The sequence below is a fragment of the Nipponia nippon genome, unplaced genomic scaffold, assembly GCF_047370975.1.
Source record: "Nipponia nippon isolate SJK-2023a ecotype South Korea unplaced genomic scaffold, ASM4737097v1 scaffold_30, whole genome shotgun sequence".
Taxonomy (NCBI): domain Eukaryota; kingdom Metazoa; phylum Chordata; class Aves; order Pelecaniformes; family Threskiornithidae; genus Nipponia; species Nipponia nippon.
In genome coordinates, this window is record NW_028262348.1 from 2,957,745 (window position 1) to 2,982,661 (window position 24,917).

Here is a 24,917-nt window from a genome sequence, read left to right on the forward strand (position 1 = left end):
AAGCCGTCGGGGCCAGCGTGGAAGGTGGGCAGCATCTAAGGCTCATGAAGCCCTGCAACAAGACATTTATTTTGCAGGTGGAGGACTTCAGCTGTTAAGCAGAGCATTCATGACTCCTGTACAGAGAAAATTAAGCACCACCTTTCTTCAGCCCAAGAATTAGAACTTGGTATCCCCAAACTCCAAAATTAAAAGAAACACATTTGCTTTGAATCTCCTGCAAACTATGAGCTTGGGGGGAAAAAAAAAAAATCAATTTGAATTTTACACCCACTCTCAGACCTTTCCCAAGGGACTGGCTGGCCTCCTTCCTCCCAGAGATCCACCTCGCCGCTGGGGACGGGCAGGAGGAGCGGCTCCCCAAACCTGCTGGTGCTCACGATGCAGAGGACACGTGCGGTGGCGCGATGGGAAGCGCGCGTGTCACCAACCACGGCGAGGTCCAGCCCAGAGGATGGCGCAGAGCCTCTCCCCGTGGTTTGCACAGATCGCTCAAAGCAGCTGGGGAAGGGCAACAGCAAGGGAGGGCACACGCAAGACAGCCACGGTCTGCCTTCGACTGCCCTAAGGACAGGAACGATGGTGCAGGGCAAGTCTAAGCATTTAAGTGATGGATGCATAAATAAAATGATATTAAAAAGTGTAAAGACAACCAGGGCAGGATTTCCTAAACTGCCAGTGCTGAGCAGCACAGGTACAACAGCTTTCAAAATTCGCTAGTCAAAACACCCAACTCCCTTCTTTTGCTGTTCCAGCGTTACGAACGCCTACCGCGGGTCCATTTAAAAAGGAAGACGCAGCTCCTTGACAAAGCTCAAAACATGGAAATATATCTTTGGGGAAATGTATATATATTTGTATAATATATGTATTTGTCTGGGGTAATACATACACACACAAATATATATATATGTGTGTGTATATATCTGTATGTATGTACTGTGTGTATGTATATTTATTAATTTTTCTCCTGCCCAGGCAATTGAGAAAAGAAAAAAGCAAGTGCAGAAGGAAGCAGGTTGGGAGGCAACATCAGCTGCAGGGCTGGAAAGTGCCTTTTGAGCATGTGAAACAATAGGGGAGATGCTCCCCCTGCAAAGCCTCCCGCCTTGGCGGGCCCGGGGCTGCTGCCCTGCACAGCGATGCCCGCTGGCGTGGCCCGGTGGTCCCCAGGCTGGCGGTCCCTTGCTGTCCCCAGGCTGGTGGTCCCCGGTGCGGTGGTCCCCAGCCAGCCTTTCTGGGCAGGCTAAGAGTGCCCCCTGCAGCCCTGTCGTCCCTGCCGCCTCCTCTGCCAAGCAGTTGTTCGTAATTTCAAATAAATAAATAACAAAATAGAAATAAGACAGGTTCCTAAATGCAGAAAGAGCTAAAAGCTCCAGAGCAAAGGCACCTGATTTAAAACCACAAAAAAAGCAATCTAGGAGGATGAAGTGTTTAGTAGCGCTCCGTCATGCCCGGTTTTAGCCACTCTGAAGGGAAGGAGGGATGGCAGGGGGGGAAGGAGGATTGTGGGTCCCCCCCCAAGCCGTTGGCTTTTGTTTTGAGGATAAAAAACCCACATCTCTCAATATCCTAGGTAAATGAAACGGATGTTCACGCATCACTCGGAGAACGCTGTCAACAGCGCACGCGGCTAGAAGCTGCATGTTCCTTGCAATATTAACCAGACTGCTCCTCCACCCCTCCTCTCCACAGCACTAAGGTGCTAGACAAGACAGGAGGAAAAAAAAAAAAAAAAAATATATATACCAAAACCCCCCACAGCCTCTGCTGGGCTTGTCTATCCTCATGATATACATAAGACTCCCAGCTCCTTGAACTTAACCCGGGGCCCTGGAAGGCAAATAGATCCCCTTGGTTTTGTTTGCTCCAGCTTTACAAAGGTCACGTCTGTAGCGACACAGTGTTGGGTTTTAAATTAGCAGTGCCCCACGTGCTAAGAAAACTCAGCACGGTGACTTGGAAGTCCAGGTTTTTGCCCTGTTTCAGCAGGGCCTCTCAGGGCAGCTTTGAAACGAAAGCATCCAAGCCCGCACAGCACGAGCAAGAAAAACCTTTGGCTCTTCTACACAGATCTTTAGGTTGTGCCTACCATCACCCTTCCAGCAACAGTCTTCGGAGAGCCACGTCATGGTCTGCGCCCAGTTAAATCCCCAGAGCCCCCCCCAAAAACAGCGTTGCAACGTACAGCTTTCCTCGCCACCTTATCCCCTGCAAGGAAACAGCCTACCATCCACACGGGAACCACCGGCCTTACCTGTGGTCAAGCCAGGAGAACATCACACACTAATAAAGTAGGTAGAATTCACTGTACATAGAGAAACGCGTAGTTCCCCCCGCAACAAACACATCGCTGTCCCGCAGCTCCTCGCAAGGCAGTTTTCACTGCGTGGGCTGGGGAGGTTTCCAAGGGTTAAAGAAAAGCCACCTCCTAACACAGTACTTCACCATGCCCTGGAGGTGTGAGCTATCACCCTTATTTTGCAGATCGGAAAAACTGAGGGGCAGAGCTGGATACCGATTCCCCCAAATTCCTTCTGCAAGCCAGCAGCGGAGCAGGGACCATGGCCTAGGTCAACGAGCAAAAGATTTTTGTCCTGGGAGCAGAAAAGATGCCGTATGCTGTATTTTACAAAGTTCCACCTCTTTTCTGGGATGCGTTAGAAGGCTTAACGAGTCACTGCACAAAAGGCTGAGGATACAAAGAAAACAGATCAGCCAGCGCACAAAAGAATGCAGGCTGGGATCCTAAAATCCCTGTTCAATGCCCAGCACTATCCCAGGCAGGTCTCACGGCTGACAAGGTATTTCTCGCCGGAGAGGGTATTACAGACAGCATAGTCCTGCACCCTTACAGACGCAGGGTAACACCCCACCGACTATGTGAGGCACACGCAGTGAAACACTCGGGGAAGGCGAAGCAAGAGGTAAGTGCTCCTTCCACAACGGGAAGAAGCTACACCATCACGTGGGCAAGACAGATGGAGGAGGGAGCCAGCCCCAGCGAAAACCTTTCACACCAGCTGTCTGCAGCGGCTCTCGGTGCTCCTTCCCAGCCAGGTGTGCCGAGCATCAGGAAAGCTGCTGCACGCCTTTCAGGCAAGGGGAAGAAAAAAAATAAAATATCCAATGCCATGTCATTTACTCGACAGGCAGGGAGATCTCCAAGCTCCGTGGGTGTCTGCTGTGCGGGGATGGGCCACTGGCTCTGACAGCTCACGGTGGCTCCAGCCAAAACGCTGGCTTATGTGATCTCTGTCTCACCAGCAGAATTTCTATACTGGTATAACCTGCACACCATTTGTATTTATGTTCACTAAAAGGCTTGTTTACTTCCACAAAGAAAACAAAACTCACGATATTTACAATCCGATAACAAGATCCCACATGAAAATCACACCAGCTCCAGCCTGGAGCACTCCGCAGACCCGATGGAAAGCGCTATCCTACCTGAAGAGTTCCCTGATTTCCCTGACGGTGGCCTGGAATGGGATGTTTCGGACCAAGATCTTGGAAGTCTTCTGCTTCTTGACGATTTGCTTCTTTCGGGATGATTTCACAGCAGGCCTACGTCGTCAACAGAAAGTTGAAAGAAAAATTAGCCAGCTAGCTCACATCAACATCCTCGTTGGCAGCTTACTGGCGACGATGGAAACGTCATACAGTACACTGAGAAGGAATGAACTGAAGTGATTTAAATCCTGCATCTGACAATCAAAGGTTCCAGCTTGCTGACTGCAACCTCAGTTGAGCTTAGGCAGCAGGCCTGGACTCACATTTGCCACTAACTTTTGTTCTGACATCAAATCTTGTCTGTTCAATTGTCAGGAGAAGGTACTATTTGATATATTAAAAAAAAAAATAGCTTAATGTAAGCTAATTTGGATTCTTTTTCTTACTGGTTTAGAAAATAGCAAATTAAATTTTTTAATAGATGATTTTTTTGAAAAACTTCAGAACTGTATTGCATTTGGACAAGATAAGAATTTACCTAATACAAAACACAGCAGCTTATTTCACGAAGCAAAGCATTGCGCATTGTAGGCTGGATACCTACTGAAGGGATTTTAAAAATCAAAATGGATGAAAATGGTTTATTAAAGACTTGAAATACAAAGTCAGACTGCTTCTGGGCCCCAGGGACCAGACTTTCAAATAAATTTTGACATTTAAGAGATATTGCCTCCAGTAGGGTTTCCGAAGTGCCTAAAGGACAGTTTCGAAGCGCCAACATTCACCTTCAAACATCTGGATTAAGTTTCGACTTTGCACTTAGAAGATTCTGTACTGAATAAAAACTAGGGAGGAAACCCTAAAAAGCAAGACTCAAACTCCAAGTAAATTCATCCACAAGTAACGATCTCCTCTGCACCAGACTGCCCAAACAAAAAGTTAAATCCAGATTTTTTTTCAAGCAAGAAAGAAACCTTTATTTGTCGCGATCTGATCAGAATCGGCAGCAGAACATTATTCCAAAGCTCCTGTTCTCCCTGATGAATTAGGGTATAAGATTTCATTACCCACAGAATATTTATCTTCAAGAACTCTTGAAACCCACGGGAAGCTGGGCTATCGGTTGATTTTGCAATGCTGACCGAACTGTCACCAAAGCAGAGGTTTTAGAGGAGCCTTTTCCTTGAGCGCGGAAGAAAACTCAAGTGCCTGGTTCTCACTTTGGTCTCATTTTTGGGGTCCCACTACTGCATGCTGCTCAGGGATTTTCACTGGAAACGCGTCATTTGGTGGGTGAACACCTTCGCATCAGCTATTCATCGTTTCTTTTGTCTTTTTCAAGTAAAATTGGCTAAAGCAACTCTGAGTAAAGCACAACAAAGGCTGATATGTTCAACAGTCAGAGCGCTACCGATCGCATCCCTGGTGATGCGGAGATGCTAGGTGAGAAATTAAGAACCTACCAAGCATTACTGCAGCTTAAATGTAACCGTGTTACAGAGGTGAGACATAAGCTTTACCTGACAGCTCTCTCCGAGATTTTCACTTCCAGCTTATGGCCGTCTACAGAGCAGCCCTACAAGTTAAAGCAAAGAAACAACAACAAGAATCAAAGTCACAACAGCTTCCAAGCTTCCAGGATACAAGCACAGCACTTCACATCTTGCTCTTTCCCGTATATTCTTCCCCTTCTCCTTGCCGAAGTTTTTCTCTGTTGAATGCCACTCACGCAAGGCAAGGCTCCTGGTATGAGGTTGGAGACAGCCTGACTGCCTGAAGCAACAGCCAGCATCCCTGATGTAGCTGTTCTTCAGCCTCAGCTCTGCCACTAAACTGGCAAAGATGAGTCACTTCACTGCCCTCAGCTATGCTTTCCTCTCCCTCTAGACTGCAAAGTCTTCAAGGCAGTGACCATCTTATTATTTGTTCTGGCATGAGCCAAGAATCTCTCACTGGCCACCAGTAGCCAACACAGCAAGAAAGTCTTCTGTCTCTTGCTCCCTGTGCCTCAAAGAATTTTCTGCAGTCCAGCACCAAAACCAAGCAGCCTCTTGCCTTATCAGCCCCGACAGAGCAAAGGCACCACACCGGGATCCCAGAGCCCTGCTGTCCACTCCCTCCACAAAATACCCGTTTTCTGGCTTTCTTTCTTCCCCTGGATTCTGCCTTTCAAAAGGATGGAGGATGCACATCTACCCCAAGACTACCTAGGCTGCGGAATGTCAAACGACCACCTGCGGAAGGTGGGACTCACGGACCGCGGTCACTGAACACGCACAGATTACGCAGAGTTACTCCTTCACATCTGCCTAGAAAGGGATCATTCACCGTTCTAGCAGCAGAGGGAATGATTTACTCCTTCGGAGTGCAGCCAGACCCTGTGGCGTGTGTCACGGGGAGGGCAGGAGGCTAGAAGACCCTGAAGCAATGGCAGATTCAGAGAGGGTAGAGCTGAACTCTGCAGCACTAAACACTAAGCAACATTTATTCTCATTGGGAGTAGGGGCTTGGGTCTCCGTCACCTCTGCAAAGGGAACCTTACAGAATAAACTCATTAAATTTCAATCATCGCACATTTTCTGCCACCTCCCTGTTGGATCAGTGCTAGGAAACGCTCTTCTGCGTGAGGTCTTGTCCCTTTACACACCTCCTTTCCTCACAAACCTGGCTCATTTTAGAGGCTTTGCCATCTGCACAGTGTAACTCATAGCACTGACATCCTCAGCTACATTTTGAACCTCACAGCTGATCCAAGCCTTTGCCCACCATCTCTGAAAAGAAATCCGGACTGGCAATGCTTAAGTTTACCTGGAGCCGGCGCAGGGCCTTCTGGGCGCTCTCTGGCTTCTTGTACTCCACAAATCCAAAGCCCATCGAAAGCAAACTGCCTGTCAGAAGAGAAAGGGGATGCATTAAACGAGCAGGAAGCAGTGATGATATGAAGCAGATTTAAAAACAAATCAGAAACAAGCGCTGATTGCCAAAACTGGGGGGGGACAAAAACTAACACCCGAGGCAAAGGGCCAGCCTGCCCATGCCCCGACTCTGACACTCCTCGTGAGCACCCCTTACTGACTTGTTTTGAGGAAGACGCTGCTCTATACCAGCTTGTTTTAGTGCTGATGTCAAAGAGGAGATAGCCAATGTTGCATGCAAAACAGATCTTTTGCTTTGCATAATTTCAGTGCAACCTCCTTAAATAAAACACTAAGTCCTACAAAACAACTGCCGGTCACAGTCGGGGTAAGCAATCCCATTACGGACACACAAACATTTGTTTATACAGAGGGCTATTTCCTCCTGAGTGAAATGAGACCTTCATTTGGAAAATTTGCGAACTACCCAGACATGGGTGTGACTTTCGTTGCAGGATTACAATATGCAGGTTGCAGTTTGGTCCCCAGAGGAGACATTTCTAACCTGTGACCCCTTCAGAAATTCATTTTGGCCAACGCTTGACAAGCAGTCAGTTACTGACCGCTGCTGGGAGCTGAGCATTTGAGATCCGTTTCAGTTTGGGCTGCCACATGCTGTATTCCCCATCATCACCAAGTGCAAGCCCCGCATTTCATCTGAGAGACAAAGTGCCTTGGAGGTCTGCAAGGCACAAAAGGAGCAAACGCTTCTATAAACCTGGGTGGGCAGCTGCCAGTTCCATGCCGAAGGAGGAGACATCTATTACCTTTCCCTGCACAGCAAAGGTTTGCAGCACCCACGGCCACGCCACACTTCTGAGGAACGCGCTGACCGTATCGAGAGCCATAAATAAGGCTGGGTGAGGAAAGGAAAAATCCACAAGTAAAAACCATAACACCCAGTTTCTACCTTCAAAACCTCAGTGGTGGCAGGCTACAGAGATGACCCCACAGTGACAGAAGGGAATCGCTTTGGTAGGTGGTATGAGATCAGCCTAGAGTCAAATGTTGTCTGATCACAAGCACGCCTGCAGCCAGACACGTGAGCAGTACTGAAGAGTTCACTTTATTTCTTTTTCTTTCAGTGCATCTGAGTTTTCAAGCATCCCATGCAAGAGGAGCCCTGTTAAGGCAACATCCTGTAAAGCTGTGCAACTCCCTAGCCTAAAACCCAGAAAGACGACGCAGCCCATCTAGCCAGGCTTGCCTTAAGCAAACTCTTCTCTGTCCAACCACCCAGAAAGCGACTGCAGTCAATGCAACAGGCATAACCACTCCTCACCACAGCCTGCTGGGTTCAAATCTGGCAGGTAGAAGGCAAACGAAGCCCACTCAGCACAGCATTCAGCCAGGCATCCTTGAAGATCTCGGATAAAGCATGTTGTGCGCAGGTTTAATCATTGCAGGGCACCGGTTCCTTTCAACTTGCATCCCGCTCTCTTCTGTGATCCTGAAGGAGTTGGCTTCTCTATCCCGATCTCAAGAGAAGGCCACGTCTCCACAAATCCCACAATTGAGTTTAACCTTCTAGACTGAACCCCAGGGTATTTTGGTTGCTGCTTTCAGCCATTTCAACAGGCACACTTCTAGAAATATTAAGGATTTTGCCAACGAGAACACAAATGCTCAGCCAGATGAATGCTAAAGCAATGCCACACCTGAGCCCTCAGCAACCAGCTGAGGGAAGGAATTGAACAGCCACATCTAGAGTACCTGCTTTGTCTTTCTTCTTGGATATTGTGCAGCTCTTCACAGCTCCCACTTTGGAGAACGTCTGCAAGGAATTTGGACACGTGATTCAGTTCCCTTTGTCACAGGCTTACAACTCGAGTGACAACGTGGCCCTCTTCCAGAGCCAGGAGCACACGCTCGCAGGCCCACCTCCCCCAGCGCACACCTGACGAGCAGTCAGTGCAGCTGCATCTTATAAAATTATTTCTGTACAAACATACACCCACGTATGCACAGACTTTTAAAGAAATCAACCCACATGTTCCCAAAAATCCTCCACCACTCCTCAGAAAGCGCACAGAGATCTGGGATGGCTCTGGAGGAACGCTATGGATTACAAGATACGCTCACACCCAGGCGGGGACCTTAGCGGTGGGCGACTTCTGTGATGTCCCTTGAATACGGCTCCCTCCAAAGCCATGCAGGAAGGACTGTAGGGTAGCAGGGGCTGCCCTGCAGTGATGAGCCATCTGTTCAACTCCTTCATAAAACTGCAGCCAGAAGGCAGAAAAAGAAGAGGGGACAAGTCCCAGGCCTCCTCTGAACATTTACATTTGTCCCCAGACCCAACCGGACCAGGGTGTCTACTAGTACCACAGTCCCAAGGTGGAGGAGCACGGGTCCAGGATGGACCGACGTTGCGCCAACATTCTTGGGCCATGAAATGTGGCTCTTCACACGGCTACAAAAAGTGGCAGAGATGGGAACTCCCAGTTGCTTTTCCTTATTTTGCTATTAATATCCCATATGGCTTTAGAAACGCTACGATCTCTCCCAAGTGTTTTGCTGAGGTAAAGCACAGACAGCTCAATGTTGGTAGAAGCTCAGATGAAAAGCACATCTCAGTGAAACCATCATTTATTTCTTTATTGCCTTAACACACAAAGCAGTATCACAGCTGCACAAGTGCTTGTCCCAAGGAGAAGCATTACAGAAAGCATGGGAAATGAGGAGTCTTAGAAGATTTCCTGCTGCCTCCACCTGTCCCGAGGTGGAATTAAACCCCATCAAAACTGTTTCAGATACGTTTGTCTTAACCGACACCTGAAACCTCAAAGCAGAGTTCCCATTCCCAGTAAAATCCAGTGCTCCCTCATCTCCCATTAGGTCATACTGGCTGCAATTTAACTCCTTTAAACACTTTATCCTCAGCACAATGGAGGTGGAGAACAGCTTGCCCCTTGCCTTCTGCAGCAGAGTAGAGCCCTTTCTTCTAGCCCATGCTGGGAGTGGGGGCTTTACTCCATCAGGCATCTCAGTTTGGCCCTCAACCACACACCCAACCCTCTCCTGCTCCACCTGAGCAGACCACGCTAAGCAAAACGCAGCCCACCCTCCTCGCTTATGGCTCACCTCCTTCAGTGTGTCTTCCGTGGTGGCAAAGTTCAGGTTTTTGATGAACAAGGTACACCCGGGAATGCTTTCTTCTTCCTCCTCCTCCTCCTCTTCTTCTTCCTCTTCTTCCTGTGCTGCTGTTTTCTCTGAGCCCTTGATAGCTGTGTCAGTGTCATCACCTGAAACAAAAAGAATAAGCCCAACTTTGTAAGATGTAACAAAGCCAAATTTTGGAGGAGCTTGCCCACTACCCCAGCTAATAGCTACTACTCCAGCAGGAACAGGCCACTTCTCTATGGGCTCTTTGTGGGTGGACATAGACTGAAGCAAGCTCAACACACAGCATATGAACACATCCCCATGAAAACTAAAATATTGCTTATTCTCCGAGTGCAGAAACTCCACAAACCTGCTTCCCCAGCACTCAGACACCCTCACATCAAACCTAGCCGGACACCTGCTGAACTAAGCAAGGGGCCCCAAACTTGCTTGAGCATCCTTCTGCACTGCTCTGAAACCTCATCTCTTGCCAAGACGTATCTGCAGGATGTGAAATAACGTTCCCATCAGCACGTGAAGGAATATGGTCTGTTAAACCCAAACGCATACTGAAGGGCAATGCAGAACTGCACCCAGCACAGAGGCTGTGGTCTTAAAGGGCTTCACTATAGCATTAACACTTCCAGAGCCATGGGTTTATACTCCATGACCCACAAACCTTGCTCAGGTCAAAAGCAATGCACGCTATTTTGTACAAATCTTGCTTTGGGATTCTGCAAAGACAAATCTGCAAAAAGAAAATCAAGCCACAATTCAGCAGTCAGCGCAACAGCTTCCTCTGGGGCGCCCAAGCCCCACGATGGAGCTGGGAGCGCCTGTCCACAGCTAGGAAGCTAACAGAAACCTGGATACCCTGGCTCAATGGGCAAGTCTGCTGGTATTTGCGGTTGGTCTTAGCAAGGAGGGAGGCTTTGGCAGCTGCGTTTTGGTGCTCTCCATCCATTTCCCTCTCTTCCCAACTTCTAAAACGGCTTAATAATTTCTACCATACTTAACACGATGAAGAGGCCTCAAAGCTACTGAGGACACGCAACAGGGGAGAGGAGACCTCTTAGAGCCTGCACTGAAACGGAGACTGCAGCGGGACTAGGCCCTTTTAGACATCAGAGAATACACAGGAGCTCCCTCACTCTCTCTCATCCACTGACTTACCAACTCCTTTCCTCGCAAGACCACGCTTGTCTTTTAGAGTGGCTTCAACCCCTACAGCACAGCTGACACTGTGCTCAGAAGGGACAAACTACGCATCTCCTTTTGGCATTAACACCCCCCCTTGGCGATTCTTCTAGGCTTATTTCTCCCTCATTTCGTACGAGGAGAGCCTGTACTGGGCCAGCAGTGTGCAGAAACCCCCAAGCTCCATCCCAAGAGCTGTCTTTCCCTACGTGGCTCCATCTGGCTGCCCTCCCTGCCCCCAGCACCACGCAGCCCAAGCCTTTTTGGTCGGGTGGTCCAACCCTCCTCGCTCCAGCCGGTGGGGTATTTGCCAAAAAGGCACAGAAAAAAAAAACCTTATCGCCTTTGAAGGAGGCTTGTTTGAGGAAAGCAGAGGGAAGAGACTCAGCGAGATGGGGGCGGGATGAAGAGGTGCCTCCCTCGGTGGCTGGCACAATACAACACGGCCACCTGAAGCCCTTTTGTGAGCGAGCCGTTCACTGCGCATCCCCTCCCTTCCCTCTCCCAGATCCAGAGGCTGGCAGCAAAGACCATTATCAGCCCCGAGCAGCCTTCCAGGAGCTCCTGCACTTAAAGCCCTTTATCTCCAGGTGAGGGTCTCGGTTACTGGGAGATAAAGTGGCCCCCCACCTCCCCACGGCTCCAGCCTTCCCCTGGGGCCCAGGCACAGAAGAGCAGCCCGGGAAGAGGCTTTTCAGCAGCTTTTCTCCCCCTTCCCAAAACCTCAGAGTCCTGAAATAGCTTCTAGCAAAACAAACCTACATAAAGCCATGCTCCTCCAGCCTCCTCTTTCTTTTTTAAAAGGATCTTGAGAGGTTTTAAATATACAGGCAAGATTTTATTTTTATAGCCCCTGGGATGGGGAGAAAGGGGGTATACTCAGGGAAGGAAGATCACGTCCTTGCAGTGGAAAATCACCCAGATAAAGCACATAGTGGGGCTTGACACAAGAGCAGAGAAACACGTACAGGGACCCGCAGCCTGTCACCAGTAAGTCAGCCTCTCCATCCACCGCTGCCCAGTACTCCTGTTGTTGCAGCTTGCTTGGCCGCCCGCGGGCAGGGACGGTGTCCTTGCACAGCGCACAACCGCACACACGCTCGGGGGGTCAGGTCCAGCTTACAGACAACAGCTACTGCTCTCCCGACAGCTGCTGCCAAGACCAGACTGGACCAAAAATCTCTTCCCAGAGCTCACGTTAGCCCAGTCCAAACTGGACCTGTGCACTGCAAGCAGCACTGCACTGCCCAGCCTCGTCCAGGAGGGGAGGAGGGCAGGGGCAGGAACGAGCACAGCGCTTGTGTGACATGATCAACTAACACACTGCGCAGAGAGGGTGACCCTAAGGGCCGTGCAGACGGCTTCGTGAGGCTGGTTCCATCCCCGAAGGGTCAGGAATATCAGCATTGCTGCTTTACATATAAAGGAGTGGCGAAACAACCAGAGATACCTCCGTCCCAAAGTCAAAGTTCTTACCAGGTACCAGCCTTGCTTTGCCCTCCTTTTCTGGAGCCTCAAGGGTTTTCTTCTGAGGGGCTGGGCTGAAGAAGACACCCATTGGAGCCCATTCCAGATACAATGGCACGGAATGAAACTGTAAAGAGAACACAGGAGAGACATGAAGAGTGATGGGTAAGGCCTGAAGAAAAAGCTCTGCTCTCAACTTTATTTTCCTCTCACTCTAATGGAAAACAGCAGTGGAAAAGCTGAGCAACTTTTTCAGCTGGCTAAACTCTCTTTCACCGAAGGACAGTCTGTATCCAGCCTCACACAAGACCACAGTCTACCATGTACTGCACTCCTGTATTGCGAAAGGTAAAAGAAAACCTCTCCAAGCCACCGAGGCTTTTCTAAATGCATCACAGCCCCCTCCTCCAGCCCTGCTCAGCCACTGCTGCACAAGGATGCACCGGGCACCTCCCTAAATCCAAGGGACAGAGAGTAACAGCAGTGGCTCTGGGATAACTCCCCTCCCTCAAAAGCCCTCTGCCCCTCACATTTGTAGCAAGCCCTCCTTTCTGCAGCTTCACAACTAGCTGAGATCCACACGCTCCAGGCAGCTGCCTACCCCTACCCCTCGCCACGCTCACCTTGGAGTAGGCCAGCTTGGTGAAGGCTTGCTTGGCCTCAGTCGGCTCCAGAAACTCCACAATGGCCGTGATGCCTCCTTCTGGCAGCAGCACCCGGCCCAGGCTGCCGTGTTTGCCAAAGACGTCCTCCAGCTCCGCTACGCTCGTGCCGGCAGGGAGGTTCTTTACCAGGATCACTGTTTTACTCCGCTCACCAGCAGCCTGCCACGTTTGGTGGAGGAAGAAAGGAGAGATGGGATTTTAAAAAAGCAAAACCCGGTATGTTGCTAACTGAAGATTTCAAATCCAACACGCCGTGCTCTCTCACTCCACATCACCCCTTTCCAGGACCCAAGATGGCCAACAGCCATTTAGAAAACACTTCCTATAAGATCCACACCTCAGTACAACCTCTCTCTTCCACAAATGCTCGTGTATGGAGGTTTCAGCTCCAGATCCACCCTGGTATGGACACAGGACTCCTTCACTGCTTACAGCAAGCTGACCATCATACTGTAAGCTGTCCTACTATGTATTTCAACCACCCCAAGGGCAGTAGCATTTTCAAATGGACAGAGCGTTTCCTAACCCATGTAAGGGTTCAATCCTGCAAGATGCTGAGGATTTAATGATTATTTTCAAAGACAGCTGAGGATGCTAGGACTTGGCCATCATATAAAAGAGGTAGGACCACATTGCTGCCTTCAGCTGGGCATCTCACCTGACTGAAGGAATCCAGGCTGACTCCATTTTCAATGAGGAACCGGCGAATTTCCTGGACCAGCTCGGTTTCTCCCAGAGCGACCCTCACCGCCACACTGTCTTTACTCTCCTGCAGGCAAGAACATCAGTTGACAACGTGACAAACTCAAAAAGAGGGAAGCAAAGAGCCTGATCCAGGAAGATGCTGGGCACCTGCTCCTGCTGCTCTCATAAGCAGATGCAAAGGGAATTTGGCAGAGAGCTTGAAGTGCTCTCTGCTCCAGCTCCTCTGAAGCTGCTAGGAGTTTTGCTGTTGGAGTCAGAACACTTCCCAAGGCAAAATGAAGTTTCCAGGAAGGATCTGAGCTTTAGGTTGCAAATTCCCAACAACTAGTTATGTAGAAATGCAAAATCCAGTCACAGAAAAGCAGAGTGGGCAGGGCAACTGGGAGTGTGACTTTGTCTTCCAGTGACAAAGGGATGGTTAGGCTCAGATCCCACAGAGAGGCTACAGCACCACAGATCTCTCAGCCTGTGTGGTGTTTGTGGATACACTGAGGCTTTTGTTGCAGAAAAAGACCAGGCAGGCCCTGGGCATGAGGAAACAGCGAAGTGATCTCCCATCCCAGCTGATCAATAACCCAACTCACATGATCCAGCACTTGGCTTTTGGAAGCATTGTACTTCTGAGCAATGGCGTCAGCCACGGCGTTTGTCCCCACAAACAACGTGTTCCAGTTGTGAGAGCTGGAAAGAGAAAGAAGAGGCAGGTCACGCAGTCCCTTCTTCCACTAGTGTCTCTCTGTCCAACGGTCCTGGGAAAAAACAGCTATTGAATGCCACTGTTAGCAGCCAGGATGAAAAGCTAGAGGGAAAGAAGGGCAGATGATCCTTAGAGATGGGTCAGGATGAGGGAGGCATGACCAGAGAGGCAACAGAAAGGCAGCAGTGCAGACAGCTTTGCTCTTCCTCCCTAGAGGTCACTGGCCACAGCTCTGCAGTTACAGCTGGAAGTTCAGATGTTGGCTCAGAGGAATGCATGGTTTTTTCAACTAGTTTCCTAAAAGCACAAAGAATGCAAGTAAGGTTGCATTCCTTTCCCTTCGAGTTTGCAAGTATCGGCCACTTTCAAACTAATTTGTCACACAGAAAGATACAGTTCCTACAAGTTTTATAAATACAGGTGGCCCAGTAAAGGAGAAAGACCCAACTGATCTGAAACCACTACCCTGAAGAATTACAGCATCAGCCCAACTGTTGTTAGACATCAGAGAAATAAACTCACACACCAAGCCATTGAAAACCACGTTTCTCTCAATTTTTGCTCCTCATTGAACTACCAGAGCTACTTGGACAGAGGAATCAAGTAGGTCAGAGATAAAGGAAACAATAAAGCATTTGCTGTGCAGCTTTCCGACTTTGGTAAATCATACAAAGACCCTGCAAAGACCCCACGTGCATTCGTCCCACTTGGGAGTTCGGCAGGTTGTGTCATCTTGCCCCGCTACAAGACACCTCTGTACCTGGCACTGTTGGCTTTGTCCTTGGCCTCTTTCTGCTTTTTGTAGGAGGAAGACTCTTCTGCATCTACATCTTCGATTTTTTCCTTTTTGATTGTGGATGGTAAAAGATGCATCATTCTACCCTAGAAGAAAGGAAGAAGAGGTCCAACAGCTCTGAAATAACCCACAGAAGTACATGAACTAAGCAGAGTTTTCTGGCGCCTTTCCTAGTCAAGCAGCCTACGTGGAAGGAGGGAACCTTGCTTCCTGAAGGAGACATTACTGCAAGTCAGAGTAGCCACACAATGTGCGAGACTGAGACTCAGATCCCCGTCTCCACCTCTAGCTCAGACTTTGGTACCTGGGAGGCTGTTCAAACCAGGCTACTGTACCAAAAGCAACTGTGTTCCTGTACAGCAAGGCAGGAGAGACTTAACCTTTTCAGCAAAGCACAGAAGCAAACACTTGGCCACGTTGCTAACAAACATTCCCACCAGCTGCAGTCCCACAGCACAGGAAAACCATCAGTCACCGTACCTGGAACACTTGCCCATCCATTTCTGCGTAGGCCTTCACCGCGTGCTCGGGAATCATATAGGTGACGAAAGCAAATCCTTTGGGTTTCTTGGTCAGTCTGTCTATAGGGAAATGGATCTCCGAGAGCGGTCCTGCAAAAGGCAAGGCTTTACCGTGACAGATGTCCTGGCAGCCATCAGAGGCTCTGAACTGGTGCTTTCTGGCCAAAGCCGGGGAGGAGGGGAGCCAGGGAGGGCAGAGCAGCTCTGGATACCGCAGAGGGTGTGCGGCGAGCCACCGGCCTGGGTGAGGAGCTGCTGGCTGCAGACTGACAAGGCGAGCTCAGCAAAAGCACCCCACGTCCAGTTGCGCACTGTGTGGCAGCTCACAGGGCTTCAACAAGCGACACAAACCAGGCAAGCTCTGAGTAGCTGCACTTACCTTCAGTCAGGAATAAAGATTTCCACAACCTAACCCTCTCTCCCCCCAGGACACTCTAATGCCAAGACAACCTTAAATTTGTTCAACTTTGAGCTAGAGAAGGGGAGCTTCAAGCTTCCACCTGACATGCCAAACGTGAACATGAATTTGGGGTGTATCTCAGAGATTCACCTCTTACCTACAGTATTTAGAAATCTCCTGCGTGATCGGTATTTCATACAGCAGGTGCTTTTGGTTATCTTCTCCTCCTCCTCATCCCACTAGGACTCAGAGCCTACGCTGACTGGCATGAGCTTCTACTGCTGCATCAGAGATGCAATGAGAGGGATGAGGGCAGACGCACACAGCATCAGGTGTGGGACACAGAGCATCGTCCGTTCACACCCAGCAAGAAAACCTCCATGTGGATGAAGGAAAGAGGGAGCCCTGCAAGTCCCAGCCCCACAGCAAAGACTTACCATACTTGGAAAAGATCTTCTCCAAGTCCTCCTCAGTGCTAGTAAAGGGAAGATTCCTGACAAAGAGTCTCCCTGATTCAGACAAGTCCTCTTCTTCCTCATCGTCCCTCTTCCTTCTTTGCCATGGCTGGTTATCAGGTTTTGCTGTAACAGCTTCTTTTGGGGTATTCCCACATCGGAATACCTCAACGCATCGTCCACCTAATCCACAAACACACACAGAAGCACATTAGTTGCTTCCCAATCAGTATCAGCGTGCAGAGCCTGGGCTTACAGCAGTGACACAAGCAATTACGATTCCACAAGCTTTGAGCAGAACTCTGCCTGATTTAAAAAAAAAAAAGGGGGGGGGGGGGCGTGGAGGCTGCAAATGATCAGTCTTCATAAAAACCAGGATAACATTTGTTAGACAACTCCACAGCCTCCCTTCCTTTCAGAGAGCTCCAGCCTTTCTGCCTGCGCCAATCGAGTCCGCAGGCTTCCACGTCGATATTCCCATTCTGCACATGATTTTTGGAAATATAATTCCAGTAGTTCCACTACGGGCTAGGCCCAGAACAGGTTTCAAACACGGGCTTACAGAATCATTTGTACAAATCCCCTGCACTATCCCAACCAGATTTAAACAATATCATTTTTATACAAAGAGCACGATAAACTTCAGGCACGTGAGGGCCAAAGAGCAACACGCACAGCTCAGTCATTTGCCAGTTCTACGCTGTTCCTGACACGGCACCTGGTTTAGCCTGCATCAGCTGAGCGGAGGAAACCACCCCCACCATCTGCCTGGGAAAAACTAAAACAACGGGAGATATTTCCGCAGTGAACACTTCAGCAGCTGAGCACCCTGCCATTGACACCAGCCAGAACAAGAAGGAACAAACAGCCCTTACCTATGTATTCTTTTTTTCGCTTCAAGGCCCTTTGCACTTCTGCTTCACTCTTCAAGTCAACAAAGATATAACCTTGGAGGAAGGAAAGGTTCAACTGAGCATCATGTGGGGAGCACACAACCACTAATTGGCTAATTAAGGGCGAATTGGGCTTTCTTTTATATAGATTCCTACAGATAAAGCATTCAGCTTCCATTAAGTTTCAATCCAGCCTGAAAATGGCCATGGCAAACTGGAAGGCTGCCTTTTGAAAGCTTATTCTCTACATGCAAACCAAAGAAGCCCAACTTAACAGCTGAAGTAGGCTTTCACAGGTGACTCCAAGAGCAAATAAAAGGTGCATCCACTGTTAGGCTATGAAAAGAAAACAGCATATAGCCAAGTTCCCTGCCAGCTCTGAGGACCTGCTCCCCACTCTTTCTGATGGGTACCTCCAGTCTGTCAGGAGACCCGCCTTGGTTAAGGACTGCTCTGCCGCCGATATGCACAGGTCAGCCAAGTCCCTGGGTGCTGCTGCAGCTATCCCAGAGGAATACACCTTTCCTTGGCATAGTTTGGGATGTTTAGGAAAGTTCCGGAGGCAGATCAAAGGAAAGACTCCTGCTGCTACTCCTAAGGGAGCACAGGAGCACAGCCAACATTACTCTGCCCACGGCATCCTATGGACAGCAACTAGGGCAGGTGAGCTGCAAAGTCACACAAAGGTCTGTAAGAATCGGGACACGAGCCAGCAATTTGGAATTGCAGATGAAAAGAGCAGAGGTGTGATTGAGAAGTCCTCTTAACTCACAGATCCAACCCCCCTTCCACATACACACATTACCTGTATTTTTCCCCTGGGCATTTTTTCCTATCCGGATTGCCACTGGCTTCAGAGGCAAGAAGAATTCACGAATCTTTTGCTGCAGGAAGAATTATAATTGTTTAAATAAGTTCTCAGATACAGGAAGCAGCAGGTTTCAGACTTAGGGTTTTTTATATACACTATAAAAACACTACGTGCAACATACAACATCTCTGCACAAAGCCAGTTCAAAAATTTCCCTGACCGCCCATACAAGCCTCAAAACAGCTCCATAAGTGAAGACAGAAGCCTCTGCAAAGATTGCGCCGAGTTACACACCGAGAACACCCTGGAGCCTCCATTGCCAGCTCGGTAACAAAGCTTACCTCAGTGATGTTCAAGGGGGCACCATGAAGTTTCACCGTGTACGGTGTGCTGGCTTCCGCTGAGCTGCCTTGGCTCTGGGCAGAAGGATGGGGGGAAAAAAGAAAAAAAAAAAAGAAGCTGAGTGAAAAACAGCAGAAGTCACAGCACAACAAGCTGGTCTTGTCCAACAAGCAGGAGGCTGAAGCGTGGGAGAGAATATCAAGAGATTCTCACAACTGCATCAGCCTGGGCAGGAGGTGCCAGACGAGGGTGCAAGGTTTGGCTGGGATAGTCAAACCCAGTCCCTAAAAACTGAGTTCTGCAGAACAGCCTGTCCTGCAGACAGAGACGGACACAGGAGAACCAGAAAAGCTTCTGAAAAGGGCACTAATGGCATTTGTTAGGAAGCTCCCTTTTCTGGAGGGGGAAATTCAATCAGCACTAAGAGGAGATCCAGCAAACTTTTCTAACGGTTCCCACTCAGTGAGCCAAGAATCACAGAATCGTCAAGGTTGGAAAAGACCCCTAAGATCATCGAGTCCAACCGTTAACCTATCACTGCCAAGTCCATCTATACCATGTCTTCAAGCACCGTATCTATCCGTTCTTTAAATACCTCCAGGGATGGAGACTCAACCACTTCCCTGGGCAGCCTGTGCCAGGGCCTGACCACCCTTTCGGTGAAGAAGTTTTTCCTCATATCCAACCTAAACCTCCCCTGGCGCAGCTTGAGGCCGTTTCCTCTCGTTCTATCACTTGTTACTAGGGAGAAGAGACCGACCCCCACCTCGCTACAGCCTCCTTTCAGGTAGTTGGAGAGAGCGATAAGGTCTCCCCTCAGCCTCCTCTTCTCCAGACTAAACAACCCCAGCTCCCCCAGCCACTCCTCATAAGACTTGTGCTCCAGACCCTAAGAAAGCCGGTACCTAGGGGCTCCCGCAGGCTGCAAGCTTTCAGCTCGTGCCTGGGGTGACCGGCAGACACGTGCTATCCAACAAAGCTCCTGCTTTAGATAAGACAAAATTCTAATTCAACTATACCTCTAGTGTGGATCCTTTTTTCTTCTTCTCCACCGGGGCGTCTTCCTGTGTCGGCTGGGCTTTTGGCTTCCCCCTTTTATCTGTGTGGGTGCCAATGGTTTCTGCAATGCCTGAATCCTCCTCATTCTCACTTTCCTCTTCCACCTCCTCACTCTCTGTTTCTTCCTCTGTACTGGATGAGGAGGAAGAATCCTTCACCACTTTAGATTTCAGGTAATCCATATCCGAGAGCTCTTTGCTGGTAGCTGCCTTCTTCTCCCCTTTCTTTGCTGTCAGAGAGGAGAGACCAGAGAATTTTAGCACACAGATGCTGCTGCTCTCTCCCCAGCCAGGTAAAAGCTGAGAACTGACACAATCACGAGAACCACCTTCCTCTCCTCTACCCTTTCCATGGGAAGGAAAGGCTTGAGAATAGCAAAACAATCTTATCTCAGCACTTCCAGACTGATGGTCTGGATCACTGTTTATCAAAGCAACAGTTCATGTATAAAACAAATTAGAAAGGAGCTTGAGGAACACCACGGCAAACTGTTTCGTCTCAATCTTAACTAAATACTTCAAGCAGACCCCAGAGGGGGTTTTCAATTCTTCAGTTTAGTTTTGCAGGGTAAAGGACAGAGGAAGCTGTTTCTCCAAAACACCCCTCCATCCCCCGCCAAAGATCAACTGATCACACCTACATTTTAGTTACCCAGAGAGAGATGAGGAGCAGCAGGGAAAATGCCATTCACTCCAACAGAACAGCATAAGGAGACACCACGTAGGGAGGAAGAAAGGCTCCAAAACCACATTCACCACTGGTGCAGGGACACTGGATTCTAAGAAGACATACACCAGACTGCAGCCCAGATTTCTCAGACTTCTAAGTTAACCCACTACTCCACTAGATACAGTTCTCCTTTCAGGATCCAAGATACTGAACTCCGTCCCTTCCCATCAACTCTGACAGGGCCCAAGGACACACCACCGTTTCCAGAAATATGCATCAAAGGCAGACCAGACAAGTTCACAGACATCACCTACAGGGTACCAAATACACAGACACCACATCCAGCTCTGGAAATCCTGGAGATGAAAACGGCTGCAGGCTAGGAGAGCATTTAAGGGAAAGATACAGATGTTTGCCATGTTACCTGTCCTTAGACATTGACTTAAGGACCCAGGGGAAAGCACAAATGCCCTTAATGTCAGAAGCTGCTTTCCCACGTTTCCCCAAATTTGGGAAAACAACCATACATCCACAGCACACAGAACGAGTCTCATGCTTGAGAAATGGCTTTCCTGGTTACACTGGCTCCATTTGGACTCCGAGTTAGGTCTGCTCAGCACACCTGCTCTCACATTCACTGAGACAAAGACAAAAACAAAGGGTGATAGTTCCTTTCGGTACCTTTAGTTTCCTCCTCATCTTCAGAGGGTTCATTCCCATCCTCCTCCTCCTCACTCAGCTCCTCAGACTCATCTGAATCAAAGTTGAGATAATCAGCTACTGGCTTTGATTTTCCCTTCTTGGGCTCCTCTGCCAAAGTGTCATTAGCCCAAGTGGCCACCTGAGACCGTTTCTGGTGAACCACCAAGAACTCCTGGAATGTCTTATCTTCTTCCAGCTGTTGAAAAAGAAACCAAGCAGACAAGCTGTGAAGACAGACACAGGAGAGCTAGGAGCAAGTTTTAATTCAAAGATATCATCTCATTTCCAGCGATGTAAAAAAATCCCTAAGAGGGGAGTCCACTTTACACTCACAAGGTGAGCACTTGAAGTGGCTAGTCTTCTCAAGATCTCTCAGTCCTACTCTTTCTTTTTTGTAATTGATGTTTAGAAAGGAACGCAAAGAAGAAAACATTAAGAAGAGAAAAAATTGTGCAAAAACATGACAAAACTCACGTATGGTTAAAAACCAGAATTGTTGAAACAGGGTTGTCCTGGATGCAGCGCTCACATAGGAGTAGCCGACAATTAAAAAACTGGTCCCCAACGTTGGGATTGTTAAAATCATGGTTTGTTACAGTAAAACTGGACTGTCACAGAGCTGGTTAAATCATGCACGTGGCCTGAATTAACAGCACCAGAAGCAGCACAGAAAAGTTATTCAGCTCTTGCTCTTAATACAAGTTAGCAAGAATGCAGGGATTGCAATTCAACCTCAACTCACCTCCTTTAAGTTTTCCGTTGGATCTTTCTTCTTTTTATCCTAGCAAAAGAAACCATTTTTAGAAAGGCTTATTAGAAGCACAGCCAAGATCATTTCTGAGGTAACCTAACAGTACAGGGAACACAGATCCTAAGGCAGAAAATACCAGAACGAGGACTCCAACATCTGCTGTCCCAGCTACTCCGTCCCCTTCTCCACACACCAGGCTACCCTTCTCTGTGCCAAGTCACCGACGTGCAGCAGAGCCTCAAAGAAACAAACAACACTCACTTTCTTTGTGCCCGCAGGAGCTGCACTTGTCACAGGTTTCTCGGTCTGTTTTTCTGAAGCAGGGGCCTTCTGAGAGTGCTTACTCCACGCTTTGGGTTTTGAAGGGTCACCAAAAGACTTGCATAACTCCACCTGAAAAGAATCAGATGTTTAATTAAACATACAGTCAACGGTCTGGTTGTGTAACTGCTGGATAAGCCTCACTCAGAAACCCTTATTGTAACCCTAACGGGATGGGGGGGGTGGGGGGCTGTGTGCAGGAGAAGAATAGGACACTTCATACAGACATGCATTTTAAAAGCACAGGGCTACAGGTTCACTCAACACCGGGAACAGTTTGTTGTGCTCATTTAAGCACAGCCAAATAAGTTGTCCTGTTCATCATGAATCATCCTCTGTCCAGAAGAGCAAGATGAATGACTTTAAATGAAAAATGACCTCAAGTTCAAAAGTTCAGATTATGACAGCTCAAAACGTGACGCTGTTGCTCCAACCGGCACTGAAACCGCTGTTAGTGCACGCACACAGCTCACCTGAATCGAGTCCCTGCTCAAGACTCCAGCAATGAGGCCTGGCATCAGGCTTTGCTGTTTTGCTGCAGAGGATTTAATCTCTAGGCTTTCTTGGCCCCTGGCTGTTCACCTCTATCAAAAGACAAACTTTCTCAAGAATCAAAAGAAGATATTTTTTAAAATCAACTCACTGTGACTCTGGAGGTGTCTATGAAACTTCTGTTGAAATGGTTCAGTGCCGTTTGAGCTTCATCTTCAGACTTGTAGCCAATGAAGCCAAATTTCCGGAACTTGCCGTCTTTGGTGAACTTCAGGCAACAATCGGTCAGCGTGCCAAAGGCAGCGAACAGCTTCCGAAAGCGATCTTCCTTCATCTGGGAAACGAGGAAGGACAACAGGAAGGCAAATCAGCAATGCAATGAGAAGCTTTGCATCCAAAGTGAAACATTTGCTATCACAGCAGTTCCAAAGTGCTATAGGAACCACGCTGTATTATGGCAAAACTGATAAAACAAAACAAAACAAAACATCATCAGCTGCTAAACTGCTTCATCTCCTCTATGAATGCACCACACATACAGCTCTCTGCCTGCAATACCGCCACGGCTAAAGGGTGCACGCAGCTCTTGGGGAGCCCAGGGCCACACACTTGCCACAATCAAGCCCCAGTTCAACCACAGGCACGGTGGGACCCTGCGGGGGACCTGGATGGTGGCAGAGCAGCAGAGTGCGCACCTGTGCCCAGCTCCTGGTGAACGAGGGGAAGAGAGCGGCCACAACAAGCTCTGCTCCCCTGCGGTACCTCCCCAGCCCATGCCCCATACTCTGCCTTCTCCCCCCCAGGGCATCTCCCTGACCTCTCCTGGGGCACCCCCTGCCCCAGGTCCCCCACCATCCTACCCCCAAGGGTGCCTCCCTGCTCTCCCACAAGCACACCCCTGCAGCACATCTCCACGACCCCCTTAGAGCCCCTTCCCCCAGGGTGCTGGTCGACAGCCGCCTGAACATGAGCCAGCAGTGTGCCCAGGTGGCCAAGGCGGCCAACAGCATCCTGGCTTGTGTCAGGAATAGCGCGGCCAGCAGGACCAGGGCAGTGATTGTCCCCCTGTACTAGGCACTGGTGAGGTGCTAGATGGACACTGAGGTGCTGGAGCATGGCCAGAGCAGGGCAGCGAGGCTGGGGCAGGGTCTGGAGCACAAGGCTGGGGAGGAGCGGCTGGGGGAGCTGGGGGGGCTCAGCCTGGAGAAGAGGAGGCTGAGGGGAGCCCTCATCGCTCTCTGCAACTGCCTGAAAGGAGGCTGGAGCCAGGTGGGGGTTGGTCTTTTCTCCCCCGTAACAAGCAATAGGACAAAAGGAAATGGCCTTAAGTTGTGCCAGGGGAGGTTTAGACTGGGTATTAGGAAAAATTTCTTCACTGAAAGGGTGGTCAGGCCCTGGCACAGGCTGCCCAGGGAAGGGGTTGAGTCCCCATCCCTGGAGGTATTTAAAAGACGAGTAAACGTGGTTACTTAGAGACATGGTTTAGCGGTGAGCTTGGCAGTGCTGGGTTAACGGTTGGACTGGATGATCTTAAAGGTCTTTTCCAACCTAAACGATTCTGTGATTCTCTCTCTCCCTACTCCCCCCGCCCCGAACCGAGGACCCTGTCTCCCTAACAATCTCCCCGCTCAACCCCGTCCCCACCACACCGAGGACCCCTCCCCTCCCAGGGCCTCTCCCCGCCCAGGAGCCCCCGGCGTGTCCCCTCAGACCCATCCCTAGGCCCGGAAGGCCCCCTCCACCCCGCAGAGGCCGCAACCGTGCGGCGGACTCACCCCATTCGGGAGGTTCTTCACGATAAGCCGCGACATGGCGGCGACAGAAACCGGGCAGCCACCGAAACCAACCGCCACAGCGCCAGGCCCCGCCGCGCTCAGCGCCGCACACGCCGACCCGCGGGCGCCGCCATCTTCTCGGCGAGTCACGTGGGCGCGGGGCGGCAGCGCGCAGGCGCCGGGCCCGGGCCCTGGCAACGGCCTTCCTAGCAACGACCCTAGCAACGGGTCCTTAGCAACGGGGGCGGAGGACCCCGGTGGGACAACAGGGAGCATCAGTGGGGCAGCGAGGGGCTGGGCAGGGAACGGGGGGGATGCGGAGGGGACAGGGGGCCCAGCCGGGTGCGGAGCGGGCCACCAGCGCCTCCCCGGGGGTCACCCCTTGTCCCCCGGCAGCCCCTGGCCGCCGCTGTTAGACCCCCCTGGGTGATGCTGTCCCCATCAGAGGGGACCCCGCTGCCTACCCCCGGCTTTCTCCGGGGCCTGCGGCAGCTCCCCGCGGGCCCGGCCCGGCCGCGCTGCTCCGCGGGGCCGGAGGAGGGAGCTCCGCGCCCGCCGCTGCCCGCTCCCGGCGGCTGAGCGGCCCCGGGCCGGGCACGGCAGCGCCCACGGGAGGGAAAATCCCGCGGGGCCTGTCGAGGAGTTGGGTTTACCACGGAGGGAAGCCGCAGCGTGCCCCGCCGCCCGGCTCTCCCACCTAAAACCCACGCAGAAGGAGCAAGGAGG

The 24,917-nt window shown here is 50.1% G+C and overlaps 1 protein-coding gene across 2 annotated transcripts in view; it reads right to left on the reverse strand.

Moving 5' to 3' along the window:
* The window catches only part of RBM19 (RNA binding motif protein 19), a 74,250-nt gene extending 49,919 nt beyond the window's left edge, over nucleotides 1-24,331 (reverse strand). For both annotated transcript variants that reach the window (XM_087768496.1, XM_087768494.1), the window contains exons 1-21: nucleotides 24,192-24,331; nucleotides 22,568-22,750; nucleotides 21,865-21,996; nucleotides 21,595-21,633; nucleotides 20,832-21,048; nucleotides 19,442-19,710; nucleotides 18,422-18,496; nucleotides 18,075-18,153; nucleotides 17,252-17,323; nucleotides 16,359-16,559; nucleotides 15,481-15,611; nucleotides 14,965-15,086; nucleotides 14,092-14,188; nucleotides 13,461-13,571; nucleotides 12,761-12,961; nucleotides 12,147-12,264; nucleotides 9,453-9,613; nucleotides 8,082-8,142; nucleotides 6,262-6,341; nucleotides 4,974-5,029; nucleotides 3,451-3,567 (exon numbers count right to left, since the gene is read on the reverse strand). In XM_087768496.1, the coding sequence (XP_087624622.1) occupies nucleotides 3,451-3,567; nucleotides 4,974-5,029; nucleotides 6,262-6,341; nucleotides 8,082-8,142; nucleotides 9,453-9,613; nucleotides 12,147-12,264; nucleotides 12,761-12,961; nucleotides 13,461-13,571; nucleotides 14,092-14,188; nucleotides 14,965-15,086; nucleotides 15,481-15,611; nucleotides 16,359-16,559; nucleotides 17,252-17,323; nucleotides 18,075-18,153; nucleotides 18,422-18,496; nucleotides 19,442-19,710; nucleotides 20,832-21,048; nucleotides 21,595-21,633; nucleotides 21,865-21,996; nucleotides 22,568-22,750; nucleotides 24,192-24,227 (2,558 nt within the window). In that variant the 5' untranslated portion in view covers nucleotides 24,228-24,331. The remainder of the gene's footprint in view (nucleotides 1-3,450; nucleotides 3,568-4,973; nucleotides 5,030-6,261; nucleotides 6,342-8,081; nucleotides 8,143-9,452; nucleotides 9,614-12,146; nucleotides 12,265-12,760; nucleotides 12,962-13,460; nucleotides 13,572-14,091; nucleotides 14,189-14,964; nucleotides 15,087-15,480; nucleotides 15,612-16,358; nucleotides 16,560-17,251; nucleotides 17,324-18,074; nucleotides 18,154-18,421; nucleotides 18,497-19,441; nucleotides 19,711-20,831; nucleotides 21,049-21,594; nucleotides 21,634-21,864; nucleotides 21,997-22,567; nucleotides 22,751-24,191) is intronic.
* Between the last annotated feature and the right edge of the window lie 586 nt (nucleotides 24,332-24,917).